Source organism: Falco rusticolus, chromosome 4 (genome assembly GCF_015220075.1).
Source record: "Falco rusticolus isolate bFalRus1 chromosome 4, bFalRus1.pri, whole genome shotgun sequence".
NCBI classification, from domain to species: domain Eukaryota; kingdom Metazoa; phylum Chordata; class Aves; order Falconiformes; family Falconidae; genus Falco; species Falco rusticolus.
This window is the reverse complement of record NC_051190.1, coordinates 77,398,611-77,423,599: the sequence shown is the minus strand read 5'-3', so window position 1 is coordinate 77,423,599 and position 24,989 is coordinate 77,398,611. Positions and strand designations below refer to the sequence as shown.

The 24,989-nt window shown below is 46.7% G+C and overlaps 1 protein-coding gene across 4 annotated transcripts; it reads left to right on the top strand.

Annotated features, from left to right (window-relative positions):
* The first annotated feature begins 5,691 nt into the window (after positions 1-5,691).
* Positions 5,692-24,729, top strand: LOC119147622 (serum paraoxonase/arylesterase 2). 4 transcript variants are annotated; one of them, XM_037386885.1, is made up of 10 exons: positions 5,692-5,820; positions 9,816-9,886; positions 14,463-14,518; positions 15,436-15,601; positions 16,721-16,847; positions 17,646-17,846; positions 18,220-18,301; positions 18,823-18,951; positions 19,896-20,064; positions 24,462-24,729. In XM_037386885.1, the coding sequence occupies exons 1-9, from the start codon at positions 5,747-5,749 to the stop codon at positions 20,052-20,054; spliced, it is 1,065 nt and encodes a 354-aa protein (XP_037242782.1). In that variant the 5' UTR covers positions 5,692-5,746; the 3' UTR covers positions 20,055-20,064; positions 24,462-24,729. The 4 variants fall into 4 exon arrangements, with proteins under 4 accessions (XP_037242782.1, XP_037242783.1, XP_037242784.1 ...); XM_037386886.1 differs by lacking the exon at positions 24,462-24,729 and adding an exon at positions 24,025-24,241; XM_037386887.1 differs by lacking the exon at positions 24,462-24,729 and adding an exon at positions 23,175-23,285.
* Positions 24,730-24,989: the final 260 nt, after the last annotated feature.

Below are 24,989 nucleotides of genomic sequence, written 5' to 3'. Positions count from 1 at the left end.
TTTATCTGTATATATGATTTCCCCAGCACAGCAGCTGTGACTTCTCTCTGCATCTGCAGCTCCCTAGTTGGTAAGGGAGAGAGACCTCAGTTTGACCTCCTTGAGCCCCCTCACAATATCTCTTGCTGCTTCCTACGTGACCACAGCTGAACACGAAACAACCTACATGGTAAGAGTGTGGCTCTGTCGCTCAGTGAACACAGGGTGATCAGGCCAAAGAGAACTACTGAACCCCTGATATCATCTCACCTGGAGGTGAGGATGTTAATTTCTGTCTCTCTGCTGCTCCTGGTTGTCCGAAACCCAAAATATTCTAGCCACACATTGCGTATGGTGCCAATCCGCTTACACAGTTTCAGGCTGTGGCCACCATCTCTCCAATGAAGAAGTATGAAGTCCTTTCCACAGCATTAGAATTGATGATTACTCCACTAGAACAGTCTGCTTTGAAGTTCTCCTTATCTTTGTGTCATTTAAGAGCCTCCACAGCCAATATCTGCACTCCTGTATTTGAAGCAACTCCAGTAACACCAGTACCAGACTTGGAGCTGTGTGATAAGGGTAAAGTAATCTTGGTGGTGTTGGATTTACAGTGATGAAAATCTGAAAGAAGGCTGGGGTGTACATGTGGGATAGTCCAGAAAGTGAGAAACCAAGTGTAAGAAACAGTTCACGAAGAAATGTGCACTTCTGTGGTCGTTCTGTGCTTCAATTTCCTCTTGTTTTCTTTATGTTTCATGGTGCCAATACAATTTAAGAAGCCCACATTTTATGAATAAACTTTGTATATTAAAACTCTTAATCACACTTGTATTTTGCTATAGCACAAAACATCATAGTGTAGTGTGTATAATAGCTTTTCTCATTTGTCACTGCATTTGTAAGTCGAGGCTATTTCCTCCCTTAAAGTGTTTTGAAAGCCGTTGAATTTCTAACTCTTATTTTATACTGACGATTCAGCTTTTGTTGTTTTTTTTTCTGAGAAATTTCCCTGATACTTGCAATTAATAAATAAATAGGGGTAGCACTGAGTAATGCTTAATTAGGCATTTCCCTCTTAGTCCTTTTTTGTGTCATTGGGTTGTTCCAATTTGGTGAGAGGCTGCAATGGCATCAGTATATCATCCCTACCACAGCAGCCAGCGGGGAGCCTCTTGTGTTGGGAAACTTATGCCGCAATTGAAGATCAGTGCTGGGTGCCTGCTTGTAAGGCTGTGCTGGACTGTACCTCACCTTCCACCCAACTGTGTGCAACGCTTTGCCTGATACAGGCACCAACGCTCACACCAGTGTAGCCAAGCTCGCAGGCATCTTTGGCAGTGGTTAATATTTGACAGCGGTTCAGATCTCAGCTTTCAGGATGTTGTCCTGACTTTTTTTTTATCTGCAAGGGCATGAAAGTAGTGTGCATAGACTGGGCTGAGACTCGGAGCAGTTGCGTATTGCCTGAGAGCCCCACTGTACAGAAGAGTGATTCTGACAGGAACGTGGTGCTGTTCTATTTGTGTTTGAAGTCAGGAATCTCCTTCATACGCAGCTTTAATCTTTCAAAAGCCACAAGGCTCTCACTCTCCTTTGAACAACTATTATTGGTCATGACGTTTGGGGACCTTGCTGCCAAGACAGCAGAATTTCACCTGCAAGACTTAAGCACTGTATTGCCAAGGCCCGCTATTGGATCAGCATGCTTCTGCCTGGAAAAAGACGGCAGTATTTATGCATGTGACAGGGCTGAGCCGTGGCAGCACAATCAAAGCCATCAGTAATATTCTGCACATCCGGCACACTGTCAGTAGCAAAGGGCAGATTGCCTGGGAGGACCTCTCTGACCTTCGATTTAGCCTGGCATCTCTCCAGTTTAGCAGTTCTGCCACCTATAAAATAATTAAAGCAGCTCCCTTCACTGCTGCTTCCCAACGCAGCAAGAAGCACTGCTGCATAAAACACAGTAAGCGAGAGCTGGACGAGGACATAACCTTGCTTGGGGCTGTTTTTGACAGTGACATGTTCTGACATCTTGCCATCACTGAGAACCTTTGCGTTACCTCACACCGTCATGAAATAACTAAAATATGCTCACAAACCTACTTGGACATCCAAATTTATGCCGATGCCTCTGGGCTGCTTGTGGCTGACAGTGCTGGAGTCTTTAGCTAGCTCCACAAAAGCCAGGCAGAGACCTTTGCTTGCTTTGAAGTAGGACAAGGCTGAAAGCCAGATTCTTTCTGCAAGAGACTTCTCAAAACCCTCACCAACAAATCCATTGATGTAATTTTGACACAGATTTTTCTCAGCAGGTGAGAAAATCAATGTACCTTGGTGTCACTGCAGGAATGTTTTTACCCTTTTCTTTGTAAAAGGTGCTATGCATCCGTATTCTTAACCCCTTGAAGTGCCATCTCTTTATTAGATAATTGTGGTGAACTCCAGTTTTCTAACTAGTTAGTGACACTGTATTTATGTATAGTGGTAGGGTGCGAGCAGGGACTTCGCCTTGCCATATGCGAAGCAGCTGTAGGAATCTCTGCTCCCTGCTTTTGAATGGGGAGCTGAGAAGTGGGTTTTAACTCTAGCAGAGCTGAAGAACACAGGGTTTAAGAAACTGCTGAGGACTTTGAGCAAGCCATCTTCAATTTCCCTTTGATCAGCTACCAGGGTTAAAGTGGTTTTAGGCCACAGCCTTTGCAAAGAATCTTGTAATTTCTATGATTGGCAGCTTCTGAAGCTTTTTCGCTGATCTTCCAGCATGCAAACCGCAGACTGCCTGTGATTTCTGCCTGGTTTTGTGGTGAGCAGCTTTCTTGCCCACCAGTTTTTATTTCCACCTGAAGCTGGTGCAGCACCTGCATGTCTGCAGCAATTTGGTGGATGTGCCCTTTTCATTAACCCTGTCCTAATTGGGTTAATTAATCCTAAGATCTGCATTCTGAAAAACTGATGAGTTTGGTTTAAGATCTCATTAGAACCTCTTTGAAACTTTCCACACTGCGTTGACATCTTCTGCTTGTTTCTACAGTGAAACTACAGCAACATTGAGGTTGGTCTCTAGTTGCTTCCCCGTGCCTGCCTCATCTTCATGTCCACATGTCCTCTTCTGATTTTGACTTAGTGTTTGTGAAGCAGCTCTGGGTCAATGAGCACTGTCTGACTCCTCACGAGCTGTCGATCAGGTTTGCCCTCAATGCCCTCCACAGTCTAGGTCCCTCAATACCCTCCATAGTCTGAAGGTTCTAGTTGATACTCTCATGTCTGCATTGTAGGTTTCGCTATTTAGTCAGATCAGCCCCACAGAAGTGCTCTAGAATAATGTTTTGACCCTTAATCTTTAGTGTAAATCCATTGTAAATACTTTGGCAATGCAGATATTGCTAAATTTACTTCAGATTGACGTCAGTATAAAAGAGAGCAAAGTCTGGATAAAAAGAGAGCTTTGGCTCTTTGAAAGTTTGGTGAAACGTGTTTCCTTAATGACTCAAGCATAACGCATTTTGAAATAGTTTGCTGTGAAATCCAAACCTGTGTGTACATGCTTCTGTATCTTATCTCTTAAAAAAGATGATGATATGTGATAGAGGAGCACATGCAAAGGGCCTGTCTTTCACAAGTGAAAGATTTTAGGCTTCCAAAGCTTTTAGCAGAAAAATTACCTTCAGCCACTTAAATACTACCTTTTATATTCTCTCAGCAAGTTGTCCCACCTCCCTCTATTATGAGCCAGGAGAGAGGGAGAAGGAAGGAGGCTAAGCAAGCGTCCTACTTCACCCATGCTTCCTATAATGGAATAAATACACCCTTGGACTTGTTTACAGAGAGCTTCTTTTCTTTCCTTGTCTCAGTGACTACACTAGAATAAGACTTATCCCGTCTCCCCGTCCTGCTCACTTCCTCCTCTCCCAGGCTTGGTACATACCCCTCTACAGCCAATTACATGCTCACAACTCACACCTGCTTTTACTCATTACACGGTGTGGCAGGACATCACTCCCAGCTCTCTCCTGAGTGCCCCAAAGGCAAAGAGCTCAGGGGAATTTGTAATAGACTGAAGAGCAGCCCTGTGTTTTCTGACATTGCTGCAGCCACTTGGCCAGCCGGTGGGGTGATGGGGGACAAAGCGGCAGCAGGTGCTGACAGTGCCAACGGGCAGACCCCAGGCTGGCTGGGATCGCGTTGAGGAGGCAAGCTGCTGAGAAAGCCAGGCTCTTTCTTCAGTCGAGGGCGACTTGACGAGCAGAGACTTCAAGGGAGATTCACTACCTCTACCTTCAGACATCTGCAGGGCAGATTTCTTCACTTGAATTAGTCATTGCAGGCTCCTTTCCAGCGAATGCAGAGAAATTGCTACTTCTTAGGGAAGATTTCTGTTTTAGGCACCTTTCATATGAATTGCTACCTCAAAGTAACTTCTCCTGCCCTGACTGTACAGGGTGCCTGGGTGGCTTGACATCAGTGAAAAATATGGCAAAAGCACAACTCACTTCAAGGGAAGACGGGAAAGTACTTAAAAGATACATCTGCTAAGAGTTACTAAATAGGTAAAGCTCATGATACTGAGCTGAAAATAACTAGCAGCTGGGAAAGAAGCTTGGGGGATTTATCCAACTTGCCTCCCATTTCCTTACTCTTGCCTAAGCCCCTGCCTACCACCTCTGTTGGCCGTTGAGCTAGATGAACCCTTGGTCTGACACAGTGTGGCCACTCTTGCAGTCTTACCACCGGCTCTGATGTCTCCATCTCCCCTGTAGACATTTACATTTTATTAGAGGAATTACACCCATCTTGGTCCAAAACTGAGACCCAGACACCAAGCAGTATGTGCTCTTGCAAATTAAACTGTGGTGTAAATAAATAAATTAAAAATACTATGCCAGCAAAGCGGTGCTGCAGCAAGTTGAGATGAGAAATCGCTCTTGCATAAGCCGGCAGAATTTCAGGTTTTTTGATCACGGGTCAGTCTATAGGACATGGGGCCCTCCAGCAGCAGGCAGGGCACGGCTGTCTCAGGGGGGAAAAGGATCTTTGCGCTGGAGGTAGCAGGGCTCACTGAAAGAGCCTTAAACTAGATTTGAAGGGGGAAAGGGATAAAACTGGGCTTGCTAGAGATAAGCCTGGGGGCGGCCCGCCGATGTTTGAGGGACAGTGTGCTAGTGGGAGCCTTCGGTGCGCCATCGCAGTGGAGGCAGGGGACAGAGAGCCATGCAGCAGCAAAGGCACAAGGGTTGTTGGTGTGTTAGAAACCATGGAAGCATCTGAGAACGGTCACATAGAAACCAGGGCTTCTCCAGCAAAATCTGGGGAGGGAAACTTTGGTGTTAGTGCACACATATTAGCTTGTATGTCTCAGTATAGGGGTGTACCCCGAGTACCTCTACATCCTGCATCAGGCAATCTTTGTCTAACAACACACGCGGTTTTAGATAACTTGGTTTTGGTTTTTTTAATGACAGAATCTGGAACTCGGTCCGCTGGCCTTTGCCACGGTGCTGCACCGCGGAGCCTGCAGCGCGGCACCGCCGCTGCCTGCTCCTGCCCCCGGAGCCCGGACGCGCAGCTCGGCGGCGGGGGCCGGCGGGGCCGTGCCTGCCGCGGTAACGCGCTGCCGCCGTCGGCGCGGGCGGCTCCGCTCGGGGGCGGGGGCCGTGCCGCCGGCCGTGTGCGCCGTGCGGGGCCCGGGGGCGGGCCGGGGCGGCGCGGCGGGGCGGGCCGCGGCGGAGCCGGGAGCCGGGAGCGGGCAGCGCGGGGAGCGGCGATGGGGAAGCTGCTGGCGGTGGCTCTCGTCGGGATAGCGGCAGCCCTGGCGGCGGAGCGGCTGCTGGCCTTTCGGTGAGGCGCCCGGCACCGCGGGCCGTGCGGGGAGGGGGCGCCCCGGGGGATAACAGGGGTGCGGGCAGCCGGGGGTGCGGGGAGGCCGAGCGGGAGGGGTACCGCGGCCGCGGGCCGGGGCTGAGCCCACCGTGCTGGGGGAGGGGGGCGGCGGCGGGGCCGAGCCGGACAGGGGGTGGTGGGTGCCCCCGCCGGGCTCCGGGCGGGGGGCGCTTCAGCTCCTTGTCTGGGGCCGGACTGCGGCGAAGAGCTGCCCCCGCACGAGCACGGTGGCGGCCGGCGGGGAAGGGCTAATCATCAGCATCACCATCATCCCTATCATCACCACTATCGAGGGAACCGGTTTCCCCCGGGAAAGAGCGGGCGCTGGATTGCTCTGCCGTGCCCTCCGCATGCTCCGCCAGCCATAAACTAACTCCAGGAGCGTTGGTCCAGCGGCAGCGCCCTTTGCCGTAAGGGGGGTGTGAGATACTCCCCAGGAAGATGCTGGGGTCAAAGAGGCCAGAGGAAGAGGGTGCCCTGTGGCGGGGGGCGGCTGGTACCTCTGTTTTTGCAGAGGCTGCACTTAACAGGGATGTGGCAAAACCAGCATCTGCGAAGTTACCTCATCTCCTGCAGATGGGCCAAACAGCAAGTGCAAATCAGGTTGCCAGAAACTCAAGTTATTTTCTGCTGAAGCTGACCTCCAGGTAGCAACAGCCCCCGTGTACATGAGGTTTCCTCTGAAGGAGCATGGACTTCTGTGATCATAAGTTGGGATCTCACTTGCTGTGAGTGAAAACACCCAGCCATAGCATGCTCCGTATCATATACCTCATACCGTGAGGTGTGAATGTGAACACTGGTGTTACAGTACCTTCTCTCCTTGAAAGCTACTAAACGTGTAACTGATTGTTTCAGGCCAGAAAAGCAATGGTCAATTAGTGTTGCAAAGCAGCTTCATTATGATTTTGCTCATGCCCACACAGACTCCCAGTCCCTGACTCCAAAACAATGACATCCAACTAATGGATCTTTGGGTAGCTAATTACAGGAGGACTATACTTCCTAGACCCAGCCTATGCCACATAGGTGTGTTGGCGTCTTGCACTGAATCCGCCGCAAGCATTAGTGATAACCATAGTGGTTACAGGATCCTCCTGCCCTGGAGTTGCACAGGTTGGGATGGTGGAGCTGGGAAATGCTCCTGGGCTTTAGTGGGGTGAGCCATTTCAAACTGCTGTGAGTCACAGGGGACCCCATGTCCCCTCCAAATGGAACAAACAAATGCAATAATGGGAATCTGATAAAGCAAAATCTCCCAACAGCAACAGGATTCCCCTGCCTCTGTGGCTTTCGGTGGGTTTTTCCTGTGTGCTGTGTTTTCAACAAACTGCAGTGTAATGGAGGTCTGAAGACAGTTGCAGAGTTTGTAAACACACAATGCTGGATAACAAAGTACTCTGAAATAATTTAACACAGCCTTGAGAGGAGAAACTGTGGGTAGTGTTAACCCTTCCCAGGCCCTTCCGTTATCCGTTCCCCCCCAAGAAGGCAGGAGTCCAGCAAAGAGACTGCTGTTCCTTCTGAGTTTGGTGTATTGTGTCTAGATAGTACGACACAAGAATCCATGAAATGCTTAAAAGCTAAGGCTTGAAGAATTATTAAAAACTTAATTCTTCTTTAATCAGGTTGGTTTATGCATCTATTACACTGCTGATAGGTACCAGACGGACCTGAGTAGGACTTGTGCAGCAGAAAACAGGTGAAGAAGTTGTGTTACCAACTCACATTGTCAGTTCTTCTCTGAAGAAAGTTCTGAGCTAATTTGTAAAACTTGAATGTGAATTATACCATGTTACAGTTTTCCTCAGAACAATATGCCTTTGATACTGTTGTTCATATATATGTATTTATATATACACGTACAATGTTATCATTTCCTAACACTCTGTACTGATGCGGCTCTCAGCTTTTATACTCTGTTCAAAACAGCAGCGTGCTTCCAGAAAAATGCTGACAGTTTGAAAAGAATTGTAGGCAAAACCAAAAATAAGAGGTGATTTTCAGTTCTGTCAGGAAAAAGAACCCCAAAGATCTGGGACTGGTTAGTCTAGAGAAGAGGAAAACTGAAGGAGAGAGAGATGCCTTTGAGTATGCAGCAGGTCACTGCTGAAGGAAAGGGAACGCCTGTGGTTTGTGTCCCCAAAGTGGGATAGTGGGTGGAGGGCTGAAACTGCAAAAAGGAACTGGGTGGGAAAAAGTGCCAAAAAAATTGTCATGCACTGGGGTTGCACCAACTAGCACAATTCCTGCTTTTTTTGAAGTTGCATCCTGCACAGTTTGCATGTCTGCTGTGTTTTTAGTGTGGCCAGTTAGTTATCTAGGCCATCTGGCTTACTAGCTAAGGCTGCCTGAGCTAGATAAACTGACACATTTTGGAAAAGCCTCTGTATGTGCTGCAGGCTTGTGACCAGTGTCCTTTTGAATTACTCTCATTCCAGCCCATGAAGTGTTTCCCTGGGAATGCTGTCGGGATATTATCATCCCTCATTGGCTGCTGGCTGAGTTCCTGCAGTGCCGTTGGTGCTGGGTGGCTTGCAGTCTGCCCAGGAAAAGCTGATGCAAATAGGAAAGGGAAAAACCCTAAGGAGGCAGCAGTGCAAATCTGGGGCATGATCGCCCCAAGCCACCCTCGGGGTCTGGTGGGTTTGGCTGTGCCGGGATGCTGGGGGTGGGGGGGTGAGAGGGGACCTGGCAGCCCTCGGGTGCTGCTTGTGGGCTGAGAGCCAGTGCAGTTCTGTCAGGACTCCTGAGCTGGGGGAGAGGGCTTGGGAGAGTTTAACTTGGCTCCTTTCCCTTGCTGTCCTCTGCCCTTTTCACCTTTTTCTTCTTATTTTCTGGTGTTATGTTAACAACCTGTGTCAATGATACAGCATTCAAGCAATTTACAATTCATAATTAAGTGGTTGAAAAGATGCAGGACTGACATACCGCATGGTGCTCAGCTGTATCGCATATTTCCCATATCACAGACTGATACTGCTGTGTTTGTTTATGCCTAAAACTATAACATAAACAGGACTAGGTTTTGGTATGGAATCTTTACATTCAGGATTTTCTGTGGCTGGAGCACGTACAGCCTCAACGCTTGTGTATGATAGGCATGCAAAGGAGAAACGTTAGTTAAATACTTTCTTTTGGGAAAAAAAAAAAAAAAAAGGAAGACATATTCTGGTACGCTAGTTGACATTTTGGCATAGAAACACAACATATTTTCTATGGCACTGCAGACCAGCATGGTCAAACACAGCAGTTCTGGTAGTGAGGTGCCCTTCATACGGATTTGTAGACAACTTGGAATGCAGGAGATGGAACTTATGCGTGGGTGGTTACCTGTCTGTGCCTGCTTGTCCAGTAAAACACGAACCAGAGATCCAGTTTGGTGGGCACTAAGGAATAAAATAAGCACTGCTGAAGGATAATGCTCTGGTGGGTACCAGAGGGAAGAGAAAGGGAGGGGGTAACTGCTGAAAATAGTACTACCAAGTTCTACCTGATAGGAAATGGGTAGCCTGCCTTGCAACAAGGCTATTGCTGCGTCTGGTGGCTTGGTCACCAGAAATAGCCAGTGGGCTGGGGTAGAACGTTGCCCTCTCCTCACTGAAATGCTGGTCCTAACTGTGGGGTGCTATTGTATTTAGGTGGCTGAAACATGAAGAAAGCATGTCTGTTAGTCCATCATTTGAGCTGTGGTGGGTCATGGACACTTGTTCCTGAAGCTCAGGAGCAAAGTAATGTTCCTGAAATTATTCAGTTTAGGAGAATCACTTAATCCCTGGACACGTGTAACCATCGCAGTGATTTAGAGCGATTGCTGTTGTCAGTTCTGGGTTTTGCTTATTCACTGGTTTATGGATGATTTGTTGCTGCAATATGGCAGAAAATAAAACTTAGTTAAAGCGACGCTAGGAATGTTACCTGTGTGATGTTAACCCTGCTCTTTCCTCTTGCAGGAACAGGCTCAATGCTTCGCGGGAAGTAGCCCCGGTAACCCTCCCTAACTGCCGGCTCATTAAAGGGATCGGTACGTGCTCACAATAACTGAGTGCTTTGCTTTTGTCCAGCCTTATTTTGTAACTGCTTCTTAAAGCCAACTCTCAAGACTGATCCTGAAAACAAAGTGCTAATTTGGCTTTCGCTTGGTGCTTGGACTTTGAGGTAGGGAGAAACTGCAGGAAGAAAATTCTCCTGAAAAACTAGCTAGGTTGCTGTAACACTTTTTGCCTTCAGTATTAAAAGTTTCTGTTCCTTTTCTTGCAAATGAGTGCCTTGCAAGCACTTCTCCTTTGCTAAGCCACTTAGGAAATTATTTGGCTTTTAAATGAGGGCGTGTTGGCTTTTCAGGCAGGCGCCTACAGGTGGCTGTCAGCTGGTGACATCTTGAAGACGGGATGTGCTGCAAGGGTGGAAGCTTTCAGAGGAGGCCACAGGCATGTGGCAAAGGAGCAGCTGCTAAATGCCAGCCAGGATCTCCTGCCTTAGCACCTCATTTGGCGGCGATTTAGGAGCGGGCTGGTGCTGCACCATGCACGCAGCCGGCAGGAGCTCGGTGCGGTTGTGCAATTTGGCTGTGTGGTTGCACAGGGGCGAAGGGCAAGGGTTCGTGTTTGGCACCTTAGTCTGGTTTGCAAAGGGGTTTAACAGAGTGGCTAAAAAGTTGACTTTGTCCTTCGGGTCATGTGTTTAGCACACAGGAATGTTTCTGCCTTGTTTTTTCTATCCCTTTAGGATAATCAGAGCATAAAATGGATACTTTAAAAATTGATCACTTTTTTTGTGTCTCCCTCCACCCCCCAGATTTTTAAACTTAATACAATCTTAGTGCCTGGGGCTTTTCTCCTCTTTAGTATTTTCAGAAATGTCTTGAATTCTGTTGAAATTTGTCTGGATTTTGCACGTGCAAAAAGTCACTGGATGAGCTTTAAGAGCCTTGCCTTTGAGCTTGCTGGGTCACTGTGTTCATTTCATAAATCTTGCTTCTTCCTTGTGTCAGCCACCAAACATCTTCGTAAAGTCAAATTACTGCCATGAATGAGCATGTGCAGAGTTCCTTTGCCTGAGGTTATGTGCAGAAGAAATTGCACTTGAAAAAACTTTCCAGGTCTTCTAGATTGAGGTGTAATTTACTCATGCAAGAATCTGAATAATTCAGGTTTGATGGTAATGAATATAAAAATAATTTTTGAGTCATTCTTTTAAGCATATCACCACTGCAATCTTTAAAGACTGTTTGCAACACGACTGCTCTGTTGAGGAAAGAAAGAAAGCTGGAAATCGCAAATACAGTTGTGTTTAATTTCCAAACAATATCTCATTTTGGTGCCTGACATTTACATGGAGATTGAGTGAATTCTGAGAACCTGGCTCTGCTCAGAGGTGGCAGTGGATCAATTTACAGAGCTTTGTTGCTGCTTCTCGCTGTGCTCCTGTAACACTGTCCCTTCACATGGAGCTCTGCACGTTGCCTTGCCTTCACTCTGTCTGCCGGCCTTAGAAAAATTAAAATGCCAAAAATTAATTCAGCAGGTCCAATGTGGCAGAAAGAGAAATAACAAAGGCTTTGTGCAAACTTAAAAGTTGGCATGTTCGTGCAAATGTCTTCCAAAACTGACTTACTATGACTGGAGGGGGTTATATTATTCAGGGAGTCTGAGGAGGCCTAACATCTAGGTTCTGCCTAGGTAGCACTATTCAGACCAGGGGTCTTGCTGTACTCCGATCTGTAAGGTTGTTCCTGTGGGTGACTTTGTACAAGGATATCTTTCTACATGGACATCTCGGCCTCCTGGGCATTTTTCCTTTAAAATTTGATGATAAAGTTGAATAAACAATCTCTCTTTATTTTAATGTTTGAAACAGTTCTTCTGAACTTGTAAGTGGGACGTAGGTAATGATCGGCTCCGAACAAAATAATCTTAAACAATCCATCCTGTATGTAGAAGAACAGGCATCTGGTACAGTCTATTGTAATTATGTTAAAAGCGATGCATCCATAGTAATGGAAACAAACCCAGAGTAAATGGAAAAACTCTCTAGTAGACCCTTTTCTTTCTGCATGATTTCATCCCTTCTGTGTGTCTCTTTTTTTTAAGACTTTGATCTATTCTTCTTTTTGAATATTGTGCAGTGTAGGGATGGATGTAAATATTGAACAAACCCGTAAAAAATTGCAGCTTGTCCTAAACCTCATTCACAAATGTGTAGGAAAGACTATAGTTGTAGAATAAAGAGTATCTTCTGAATTTTATTACTGTCTAATCATGTTAGTGGTTTATAATAAACTAACCACATGTCCTGTACTAATTCCTAAAGTTCAAGGAGCTATTAAAGAGATTGCTGGAAATACTTGCATCTTGGAACAATTCGTGGGATATAGGCGAAATAGTCACTTGGGTTTGGACATGAAATCCAGGTGGGGTTTTTGTTAGATGCACCTGGGGAACACATCTTACTAAGATAAAATAAAGAACCAATAAAATCTTCACATGATCCTATGGGCTTGGTGATACAATTAAGCAATGCAGTGCAGGCAACTGATACCTAATAAATCAGCCCCTAGCTCTCCTGTCCCGTACAGCGCCTGTGACAGCAGCCCAGAGCCCTCCCAAAACAGAGCCTGGGAGCTTCCCTGCAGCCAGCGGTGTGCTTCCATCCCCGCTCGCTGCCTCGGCAGTGCTGGCTCAGCAGGATTGTGCTGAATCGGCATTTTGCTGCTCTTTTGATGGCACTCGCTCTCTTCTACACATACCAGGACCTGGCTGAGAAGTGGCCAAAATGTGCTTCGCTGGGCAGTTTCTTTCAAATTAGTTGGGTGCAGGGGTGTCATCACATGCCTTCCACCAGAAACTTGTGCTTTTTAATTATCTGCTCCCAATTAGCCCGCTCATCTTTCTACTTGGCAGCCTCACTGTTTCAGTAGTGATAAATTATTGTATCTCTGTTTATTCACTCATCAGTGTGCTCTGTCAGTAAAAGCTGTCTATCCGGCTCACATCACTATGGTCATTGAGCTGCTCAGCATGTCTTCGTTATCTTTGCAGCAATCCTGGGAAGTGGGGAATTGCCGCTAACCCTGTCTTTTAAATGAATCCAAACCTGGAGAGACCAAGAGCTGGGGCAAAGAAAAGGAGCTTGATGTTTAAACCTGAGCTTAAAAAAAAAAATAAAAAAATTCACACAGGCTCTAAATGTCTCTGGGCACATCAGTGCAGAGGTCTGCCTCCTGCTTGAGCCCAGCTGAAATTCAGAACCAAAACCCAGGAGGTGAGATAATGTGCTGGCTCCCCCGCAAATGCATCTTCAGATCTTTTGCTTTCCAGAAAGCAGGGATGCTCTGCTCGTTAGTGTAATGGTGTGGAGCAGGGGCTTGCTGAGGCTGAAGGAAAGCTGGCACTATTCTTGTCCCCTGTCCCTCCAGGAGAAGTGCCACCACGTTTCCCCAGGGCTGAGCTGGGAAGGAGCTCGCCTGGGTGAGTAATCTGGGGATCTGGTTCCTCCCCAGAAGGGCTGTTGAGCAGCCCCAGGATAAATTACAGCCAGGTGAAATTAGGGCTGGGATAAATTTGCTGGGAGTTACTTAAAAGCAAAAATAAACTTAGCTCAAATTTGCAGATCCTTCTTCAGGAGGAGGTGCCAGGGATGGTGTGACCCACATAAGGGATGTGAGTGGTCCATGGCCAGGAAGGAGGGGGTGTGGAGAGATGGGACAAGCTGAGTGGAAAACCTTTATGTTGATGGCTCTGTTAAAGAAAACTGGCAGAACAATTTCCTCCTTGAAGCAAACACTCCCAGGTGGGTTTAATCCAGCCATCACCTGGAAAGTGGCTTGTGGGGCATGCTGTTTGTGCTGGTGATTGGGAGAAAAGAGGGGAGGCTTCACAGGCGAGCGGTGAAAATGTGGGATGGCAGATGTGCTTCAGCATTGGACTAAAAGGTCTGTGGAGAGTGCTTGATCAAAGCCTAAAATTGCTCTAGTGCTCTTACTAAATGGCTTTTATTTATTTTATTTTCCTAGCAGGGAAAAATATTACAGTAACTGCCAATATTGGAAATGATTACCCACAGTTAGAAGTGCGGTCTAGCTATTAAAGCCCTTGGCTTTTAAAGATGTAGCAGGCTCTCTATCACTTGAGAGCTTTAGGTAAATATTTGGCAATCCATCTTAGTGAAGTGCCCCAGCTCAGCCAGGAGAGTGAGTGTGCACAATTCCCAGAGCTGCCTTATGGAAGCGTGTGGGCTGAATGATGGATACAGTCCTGCCCTGAGAATCTCGGCATCTGTGCTAATTGCTGCAGAACACTATTGTCAAAACGGATGATTCATGTTGTGACACCCTGGGGCACACGGAGCTGGGTGGGAGATTGTCCAGCCACTGTGGGGACACCCTTAAGTCCCCCAAAAGAGGTGAACCCCGGTGCTATTCCCTAACCTGGCATACTGCTGCCTTCTGCTACTACTTTTAATGCAACATGAACTTCATTGCTTGTGCAGTCCTATCAGAAAGGGACAGTCACGAGAGCTGGAATTGTACTAAAAAGGAGTTTTTTTGATGGGAAATGTTTAATGTTGTCTGAAAACCCCTGTTTATCTCTGTCTTGCAGAAACTGGTTCAGAAGACATTGACATACTTCCCAATGGACTTGCTTTCATCAGCTCCGTAAGTGCCCACACTCCCTCCCTGTGCAGGGGCTTGCCTGCTTCCTACAGAGCCATAGGTGAAAATTGCAGGATGGACTCTTTTTTTTTTTTTTTTTCTACAAGGCTGGCTGGCTCCGCAGGAGCAGCCCAGGCCTGTGTCAGCTTAGCCAGTGTTTCCTTCCGCTTGCGCAAGTGCACTTCTTGACACAGAAGTGGTGGTGGTGGCACTGACACAGGTATTCTATTGCACTGGCTTAGCTGCTCACGTAACCTGGAATTTCTTTCATGCTGCTTGCTTGAAGAGTTGAAATGTCAAACCTCTCCCTTGTTAAAGTGTGTTAATTCACTACTATTAAAAAAAAATAATTTTGTTTGGTGATTCTGTTGTTCCTGGTTTTTTAGCCTTTAGGACATACATTTTCAAGCTTTTCTTTGCAATCAGGATGGCTAGCGATTAATTTCTAAAGCAAAACCTGATGTTTTCATCTCATGCTCCAGGGACACACATGGACACATAGGGAATGATAACATTACAAAATTCATGCCAGAAATTGTAAGCTGTTGCAGTGCTGCTGTTCCCCGTGGCTTTACCACATTGGACGCAGTCGGTGGTGCCGTACATCCAGTTCGTCCCCACAGCGTATCTGCTTGCAGAGTGGTTTGACACAGCGGGAGCACCCAGCCGGGTGATGGCTGCTGCCTTGGGCATGGCTCCTCGTGCCCCACGCAGCTTGCTCCCTCTGCGCTGGGACTCAGGGCTGGCCAGAGGGAGCAGAGCCAGCCCCTCAGCCTCCATCGTGTCACAGTAGGCTAAGGCAGAGGGACATCCTGATGTCTCCCTGCCAGCCTGAACAAGGCTCCAGCCTTTTCAGCCTGGTGCTGCTTCACTTTATTTTTGTTATCCAAGAATGATTTTCTTAAGTTTTGATTTTACAGGGCTTGAAATATCCGGGAATAAAAAGCCCTGCACCAGACAAGCCAGGTGAAATATTTTTGATGGATTTGAATGAAGACAATCCCAGAGCAGTGGAACTGAGAATCAGCCGAGGGTTTGATCTGGCATCGTTTAACCCTCATGGAATCAGCACCTATGTAGACAAAGGTAAAGAAATCTTTAATTTGAGGTGGTGGCAAATCTCAGCGTAAAGAGCAGAAACAGAGATCCCTTTGCAGCCTTGCATTGCACCCACAATAGCCTGCACTGGCCAGGAGGGAAAAAGGTTTTTGGGCTTTCTGCCTTCACTGGGCTCTTCTCTAAATGTCAGCTGCTAAAGCAAACAAAATCTCAGGCTATCTGAGACAGAAAGATGTCCTATACATCGGAAGAAAAGAGAACATGGGAAAAGTTTGAGGAGTTGAAAATTACACAAAGTTTATTTCACAATTTACCTCTGTCCCACCCTGGGGGCAAGGCTTTTGAAGAGACACATGCTTCACCAACTAGTAGTGATCAGAATGGAGCCTTTTGTGGCTACAAAGTAAATTTTTAGAACTCTGTAAATTACCAGAATCTTAGGTACTCTGTGGCCAAGCCATGTTCCCCTCTCCAAGACATGTTCTATGGCAGGCTCTGACTACTAATAAAATAACCTTTGTGCTCTCCTTTCTCTCTTTTTCCCTGTCCTTTCACTGTGGATGTTATCGAGGCAATTGGAAGTCTGCAAATATTAAAAGAGAACATTGCTACAGCTTGACCTGCCTTCCCATGCAATCACCCTTTAAGGGAAGGTGTTGGAAAAATTGGTGGGGGCTGATTTAGGGTCTCACCAGGAGGGCTGAGCAGAAGGACTGCAACCTTACACAGAGTACAAGAGAAGGATGCCCCTTCAGCTCTCTCAGAGTATGCAGCAAAGAAACCAGAGCCCAAACTGGCTCTTCCCAGCTGACGGTGGCTGTTTCATGCAACCAGTCACTATAGTGTGTCGGATTGCAAAACCCAGTGGCTTGGGCACAAGGATGAAGATGTGATTTCTTTCTTCCTTGGTAGAAATAGCAAAACTGTATTTACACGGCAGTGCCCTGTAGGGCAAGCCTGGGAGAAGAGTAGCTGGAGGGCTGGATCCAGTTGCAGTGGCATCCTGTGTTACTCTGGTACTTGCTGTTCTGCCCCTGAAAAGCCATGAGACAAATGCACCAAAGCCAATGTTTGCACTGTACTAGAGGCTGTGTCAGAGCTGGGGGTGCTCAGCCACATTCAGCTGTTTCCGTTTCTTTTTTTAAGATGACAACGTGTACCTCTTTGTTGTGAACCATCCCCATCAGAAGAGCACAGTAGAATTATTTAAATTCGTAGAAGATGACAATTCTCTTGTACACCTGAAAACCATTCGACATGACCTTCTGACAAGGTATTGGAGCCAAATACTGTCTTCCCCCAGCAGAAGAGGCTGCTTTGGTAAAATCCAAAGTTGGATGGTTTTAGTTTTAGGGTATTAACCAGCTTTCCTGCTTCTCTCATTGATTACTTATTATCTGTGTCATCAAAAACTGTGTTTCTCAAATCTCTTCTGTAAATGAGATTTTTAATAGTTGTACCACTGAATCAGTCTTAAGCGCCACTGTGATTGATGCCAGTGAATTAGTTCGGCATCTATTTCTCCTTCTCTCATGTAATCCACTCTTGGGTCATTGCAGATCTGAATCTTCAGATATTCTGTTCTGAATTGGCTACACTGTAAAAATAAACACAGTTTTAGCTTTCTGAGGTTTTTTTGTTGCATACAAAATTTTCATGGTCTGTCCTACTGCAAAATGACTGTAAGATAAACAGAGCCTGATAGATAAAGTTGTCACAACTCCTACCTGATTTCTGGTTTCCACTTGCATGTAACCAAAAGAGAGAAGAATTTGCGTGGAGTTATGGACAGGTAGCCAGATCTCTAGCTGGTGCCCTACAGTCCTGTTCAGATCTCAGCACTGCACAGTCCTTGCTCATGTAAAAGGAAATAGAATTAAAAGGGATCTAAATAACTTGGTGTCTATCTGAAGTACCACCTGTAATTGCAACCCCTTTATGTCTATGGGATGACCCTATCCTGGCTGGATTCTGGACACTCCTACAATACTCCTTCATACCTCTCATTTCATTCTTTTATTTACTTTTCTCCCTCTCTTTTTTTTTCTTTTTTTTTTTTTTTCCCCCCTAGCGTGAATGATGTAGTAGCTATGGGACCAGACAGCTTCTATGCTACCAATGACCACTACTTCTGCGACTTCATCTTGATGTTCTTAGAGATGTTCTTGGGTTTAAATTGGTCAAATGTTGTTTACTACAGTCCAAAAGAAGTTAAAGAAGTAGCAGCTGGGTTTTATTCAGCCAATGGAATTAACATTTCACCCGACAGAAGGTAAGTTTCTCCTTGCCTTAGATTTTGTTTTTTCTCACAAAAGAATCCTGAAATGCTGTTTTGTACACGTGGTACCTCTGTGGTCAAGTGTCTAAACTGGTTCATACAAAGCAAGGCGTTTTGTATGCGGAGTGTTTGTAGAACTGAAGTCATGGTCTTGGTCTTTAACTAGTGGCAGTGTTTGCTGCTGTGCGTGGTACTTTATATGCAGTAAGATCAAAGTTTGCTGCATTTTAACCAACTGATACAGAAATTTGCGTCTATTGCTTGCAAGGGTTAATGGGGCAGGAGTTCTGCAAGTGGGGAGCGCTCCACAGTCTTAAAGTCTGTCTGCTTACCCATACAGATTGCTAAGAGGTGCTTTCTTTTGAAGGTACATCTATGTTGCAGATGCATTTGATCATAATGTCCATGTTATGGAAAAACATGCTAATTGGAATTTAACCCATGTGAAGGTAAGGTGCTGCTGTTCCATAAAGAAGAGTCATATGTGAATTTTGGACAGGTTAGTCCCCATGAACGCTTGAGACTTGAGCCTGATCGTGTGGGAAGTTCTGGTCTGGATGGGTTGGCAGAGGTGCTGTGCACCCTGTTACAGAGCTTCATGTCTTGTACCGTCTCGCCAGCAACCAGAGAGGGATCCTTGGGCGTGCGGTAGAGCTGCAGTGGAAGTCTTCCTTGGTCGGTGTGCGTTAGACCACAGAGCACTGCAGTAATCAGCGCAGGCGTGGGTGTGAGAGAGCCAATGGGGGAAGCTTGGAGCAGCAAGCAGGTATCTCCTGGCATAGAGGAGGGGTGAAGCATACTGCGCAAGAAGAAAAATAGCACTGGTGGAGAAAATATTTCTTAAAAAATCAGTCTAAGTTATGTGAGATGAGAGTCTTTGCACAAGTCTATTGGTTATGTTACGTTGTGCTTCCAGGACTTCTGATAGCTTTAACTCCTCTCTTTCTTGTTTTTCCTCTGTGTTGAATAGACGCTGCAGTTGGACACTCTGGTCGATAACTTGTCTATTGACCCTCACACTGGTGACATCTGGATAGGATGTCATCCCAATGGGATGAAGCTGTTCTACAGTGATCCTGAAAATCTGCCTGCCTCTGAGGTGCCTTTTGGGAGATGTCACTGGTCTCTTGGCTATGTCTGTGCCAGAAAGTTGCTCTGTTCAGATTCCCCTGGTATAACTTAACTCTGCATTACGTAAGAGAAATGCCTGGCCAGCCTTTACGAAAGCAAAGACCGAGCTGACTTGCAGCTTCTAGCTTCTGCTCTCAAGTGGAAAGCCTGAACAGCGTATGCTCGCTAACAAACACCTATTCAGTTCCTTAGGAGGCAACAGAACAATTTCCACCCAGTAGCTCAGTCATGCTGGACTCATCAGGCTGCTTTCTGTGCAGCTGTGGCCGCACAATCAGATTTTGATGAACTGCGTTAATTACCCAGCCAGCACCTCTTTGCCAAACAAAAAATAATTGACTGAGTGCAAAGCCCAACCAGAAACGTTCGCACTGGAGTCATTTATCTGTGCAAGTGTGGTTCATCAGTAGGTGACACTGTAATTCTTTTTTCCTTCTGAAATCAATGAGGTACTGGCACCAGCGTGCCAGCAGCTTGAGTGCGGGGGGCTGGTGGGTGTCTGTTTGATTTTTTTTGGTCTTGTCTGAAGCTCCCTGTAAGTCACTTTTCAAAATGATCATGTTCAATAGCAGTAGATTTATGGTACTTGGCACTTGGTCTGAAAAAAAGCATGAAAATAAGAAGATATTAAGTAACTCTTAGGCTGGAAAAAACCGCACGTTCCTAGTGCTGGGGATGACCGCCTGCCTTACTGAGGTGGAGCCTCTGTTGCACAACCACTTAAAAAAAAATCATGAGTCTTCATGGACTATGCGTCACTGAAGCAGAATTTGTGGCCCTATCACAGGATCACTTGGTTGCAGTTAGCAGCAGCTGATCAACCTAACTTAAGTTAACATACTGATGTTCCCTCCATCTCTGGAGGATTTTCGCCCACGGCGTTTCAGCAGATGTATCCCCCTCCTCCGGCAGGTCCTGCGCGTCCAGAACATCCTCTCGGAGGAGCCTACAGTGACGCGTGTCTACACAGACAACGGCTCCGTGCTGCAGGGAAGCTCGGTGGCATCTGTCTACGAGGGAAAACTGCTCATCGGCACAGTCTTCCACAGAGCGCTCTACTGTGAGCTATAGCTCATTGCGGGTAAGATCTGCTGCAGTGGAAAGGATTAAATGCTTTGGGAACTCACTTAGTTTCTGCCAGATTCGCTAACAACAGGACTGTTCCAATAAAAGTTAACTAGAGTCACGGAAATGTATTTTAGCCTTCCTCTCCACACTCAGAGTTCTATGCAATAGTAAAAGGAAATAAAAGGTGAGAAATTAGTTTATTTGTGTAAGGGGGAGGATCCCATGTCAGTAACAAAGGGTAACCTTGAAGTTCAAATTCAGATTAGAAGTGACTAAACCGTCAGACGTTGTTGTCTGTTGTGACTGGATTTCTGGTTGGTGGTGGTTTTGGTTTTGTTTTTGGTTTGGGTGTGTGTTGTTGTTTGTTTTTTTTTTAAATTTCCCTGGAGAAAACTGATTTTGTAAATGAGAATCACTAACTACCAGTGTGGTGTGCTTTCTTGTCACTGACCCCTCGGCTTTCCCAGGGACTGTGCTGAGGGTTCTTCTTCCAAACCTTCCTGTTGGCTTTCCCTCATGCTTCTGAAATAACTGGAAGGAGAAGAAATGTTATTTCAGTGTCATTTTTTCCCTTTTCCTCCTTTAAGCCATTTCCTAACGTTACTTCAGTTTCATAAATTTCTTTTAATCCTACTCAGAAAAGAGGAGGGCATCACTTTGGAGTGGTTTCTTACTGAGTCTTCCAAAGGGAGTTTAAAAAAGGCTTTTTTTTCTTAAAGAGTGGGAAATGGCTCCTGAGCACCTTCAGTGAAAAGTGCATTAGCAGTTACTGTTGTGTCACAGCAAAGGGAGGATTTCTGGGCGCTTTGCCACCATGACTACCCCTGAGCGTTGATCAGCATGTTCTGTGTTTAACTCCCAGCCCGTGTGGAGCCGATTCCTGCTGTGCTCCTGTGCAGCAGGCACTGACTTCACGTTACCCAGCGGCAGTTGGCCATAACGTGCGCTGTGGGAAGACCTATCCAGGTTTCCATCAGTTGGTGGTTTTAGAATGGTGTCAGTAAGCAATCACTTGCAAGAAACTGAATGGAGTGTCCTCTGAAGCTAGAAATCAGTTTTGTGCTTTCCAGTGTGCACAGCAAGGTGCCAGCGTGGTTGAAGCCCCTCTTTGAGCCACCACTTGGTTCCTGGCCTGTGGAGTGAGCTCTTCTTTCATTAGTATAGATGTCCTTACCCACAGAGCAGCTCCTGCTGTTCTTTTTGCCCTCTGAGTTTCCACCTCTGATCACCGCTCTGGTTTTGTGATTGATGCTGACATCCAGCTAAAGGCTCCACGTTAGCAGTGGCGGCTCCCCTGCTGGGGTTGCCGTTGTGCCCTGTGTCTGCTTGCTCTGGCACATCTCAGCAAGTTGGCTGCCCCTCCAAATGGCGTCACCTGGCAGACCTGCCCAGGGCCACCACCCCTCTGCAGCCTTCAGCTGATGTGGTAGTGTTTCCTCGCTGTTCTTCCGCCGTTGTGTGGAGAAAAAAGGCAGGCTGCTTGTGAGGCCCGAGCGCGGGAGGAGAAAGAGCCGTTCTCTGGGTGCTAAAGCTCTTCTGGCTTTGCTGTTCCCTCCTGCAACCTGCTTCACCACCAGCCACGGCCCCCTCTAATCTGGAGAGTACATGGCAAGTCCAGTACTTTGAAAACACAGGAGCGCTTCTGCCTACAAGATAGGGCAGACAGCCCACGCTGCAGCCGCCTGAACACTGTGCAAACCTTTGTTTGTCTTTGGGTTTTGCTGCCCTGGCTGAGACGAGGCACGGCTGTGGGCGAGCAGTGGTCCTGAACAGCAAATGTGTGTGCTGGCCTCTTGGCTCCTGTGCCTGGCCTTTCTAACACAGACAAGCCTAATAGCTTTCATCCACTGGTATAAAGGAGTTACTGCTCCTTCTCTGAGGGAAAGGAACAGCTCTAACCGGAGCAAGGAGGTGGTGCCAGGGCTCATGGCTGGGGCTGTGTTGCTGTACGGGAGGGACGGTGCCATCCCCCTTCCTCTGCACAGCTGCCGTGGGCTGTGGGTCTTGTCGCATCACCTCCTGTTCCCAGAGAGCGTCTGCTCCGCTCCGAGCCCCTGTGCTGCCACCACTTGCTGGCATAGATGCTGCGGTGTAAGGCACATCCCTGGGTGCAAGAAGTTGTGGGAGGTTTAAGAACTGAGCTAGCGACATGTTGGCTCCGTCGCTGCGCCCTGCCGATGCTGGCAGCTTCCCACTGCTGCCATGCCAGAGAATTCTTTCACCCCATGTAGCCATAGCTGTTGCTGGTATCTGTGATGTTTTGTATACAGCTAGCACATGCTGCCGGGGTCCAGCGATGGCTAGAGAGGGAGACCTGAGCTTTAGGGTTAGCCATGGAGCTAACTGACCTCACCTCTTGGGCACGCACGGCCTTGGCCTTACATTAGCGGGTCTGTGCACAAACCGTGTTCCTAGCTCCTCCCCAAAATACCCACAGTGGATCTGGGGACTTGAGCACTGCCCAGGATTTACCGTCAGTTTATGCAGGCGTTGGTGACAGGGACTCATCTGTTCGGATGATGGTTTGAAGTCTTCTGCTGACCACAGCGTGCGGACAGCCCTTCCACAGAGCAGAGCCAGCCCTGAACCAGGGCATCTTTTGTCTCGTCCCTTTGCTGACTTGCCTGTGGCATCAGCTGACTGCACCAAGCACTGGAGAACATAATTTACAGTGACTCTGGCTTCGCCACACCTCCCTCAGCAACTTCGCTCCCTGCAGGGCATTTTCAGCTTCCCTGGGAAGTGGCATGCTCTCCTACTGTAACCCACGTCCAGCCTTTAGGAACAGACATTGTTCCCAGAGCCCCAGCAGAAAACAATATGCTCTGAAGGAAGTTCTCACAATAAGTAGAGTTTGGGTTATTAACCTGTTTGTGATTAGCCATCAACATCCTGCAGTAGCATTTAAAAATAATTAATTTAGGCTTGTGCCACTATTTGTTCTCAAGTGTCATCTTCTGAAGAGTTACAGCATTTTGCTGCAGTGGCAGTAACACAGCTGAAACACCAACCAGTCACGCTGCTGGTCCCGATTTACCCACTGGTTCTAGAAGCGTAACAGCCAGCATTTCCCCCCGCAGTGGTAGAAGTAACCCATCAAAACATTAATTTCATTTTTTCCAGTAGCTTAGAACATCTTCAAATGAGCAAATCTACATGTTGTTGGATCTTGTCAACCTTCCATGTTTTTGCTGGTTTTGGCCTTTCAGAAAATAAAGAATGTATTTTCTCGTGTCTGGCTTTTTTCCCCTTTTTAAAAAAACTATTCCTGTACTGAAGGCTTTCCCGGTGGTCTGCCCTCAGACAGAAGCACATGCAGGTGATAGGCCTTATCTTTTCCTAAAGCGCTGGAGAGAGGTCATGGGTAGGACTTAGTACCTGCTATTACTAACAGTAACATTTTGAATTTTAACCTGGGGCAAGGCGGATCGAAGCCTGTAGCCAACCTCCTCTCGGGGCGTCCCAGCCTCGCAGCGCGGAGGTGAGAACTGAAGCTGGACCAGCGTGCATTAAAGTGGCACTGGGCAGGACAGAGACAGCAAGCGCATGTTTTGCAGCAAAAGCAAGGCTGGGGTACAGGTCCTACCCCTCGGCATGGCATCACCGCCTGATAAAACTCACTGGCAGCCTCAGTGGCAGAAACAGCCGCGGAGGAAGCTGCATCTCGAGCCTGGCCTCCCGATTACGAGGTAACCTGCACAGGGAAAATCCGGGCTTGCAACCTGAGGGGAGCATAACCCATCATCTTTTACAAGCTGTAGAGTCTGGAGCAGTTCTGAGCGTTTCATAAACCAAACTGCAGGTATCTTGAGACAACTTGCACAAACAAGGACATACGTATGGATGGCTCCAGGCTTAAGAAGCTGCTGAGCAGACGGGTTTTTACATGTCAGTTGTGTATTTACAGCTTCTTAATATACCTATTTTAATTAAGATCATTTTATGGATTGAGAATTCTTTTATCTTCTTGCAGGTGGTGGAGATATTAGCAGAAAGTAAGAAAGATGATTCAGCCACTGGGAACACAGACTGAGTTAGCTTAAGAGCAGAGTATTTGGCCTAGATTCTGCCAGATGTAAATCCCCTGAAACGACTACACAAATTGGACAGTCTGTGCCCTCTGCTCTTCCCTAATTTAATGCTTTACTAAAATCAAACAAATAAAGACATACTAAACACGTTCAGCAGAAGAACTGCTCTACTCTGAATGTATAAAAAGCCCATTATAACTACCTGACACTTCAGCCAGGTCTTTTACACGGGCAAACACTGGCCAGCATCAGTGTGAAGGCAGCCTACTTTTACACTGACCTGCAGTAAAAGACCGCACGCTACATTTCATCCACATGTGAAATGGCCGTTATCCTTCCTTACTGTTTTTTTTTTATACTTCTTTTTACATAATTACAGATTGTAAATGAGATCCACTCAGAGGCCTGTGAATCATGCCAATTTAGCCAAGAGCTGGGATTAAAATAATCTTTGGCACTGAGCAGAAGGAAGGAAAGAACAAGCAGGGCAAGGTCCATGTCCCCCCGGCCCCCAGTCCGACCCATGCAGCAGCAGCTCTCCAGTCGTGCTCCCCATTCATTCCTTCTGGAATGACCAAGAAATGAACAGGAAAGTGAGGACTCGATACAAATTCTAATAAAGATTCAGGATTTCTCATTTTATTGCATTCGTTGTCTAACAACAATAATACTCATTGGCAAGAAATTTATTTACACTAACAAATTAACTTTAAACCACAAGGCTTTGTTTTTTGTATTTAAACTGTAAGAAAACAAAGGGCCACCATGATGTTTTGTTTTGATGTCTCCCAATAACTAAATATTAACCAAAGTTATTTTGGGGAAAACTCAACAATCTAGAGAAATTCATACCAACCAAGCACAAGAGAACAAGCTCAGACATGGCACTACTGTGTCTTTCATGCAG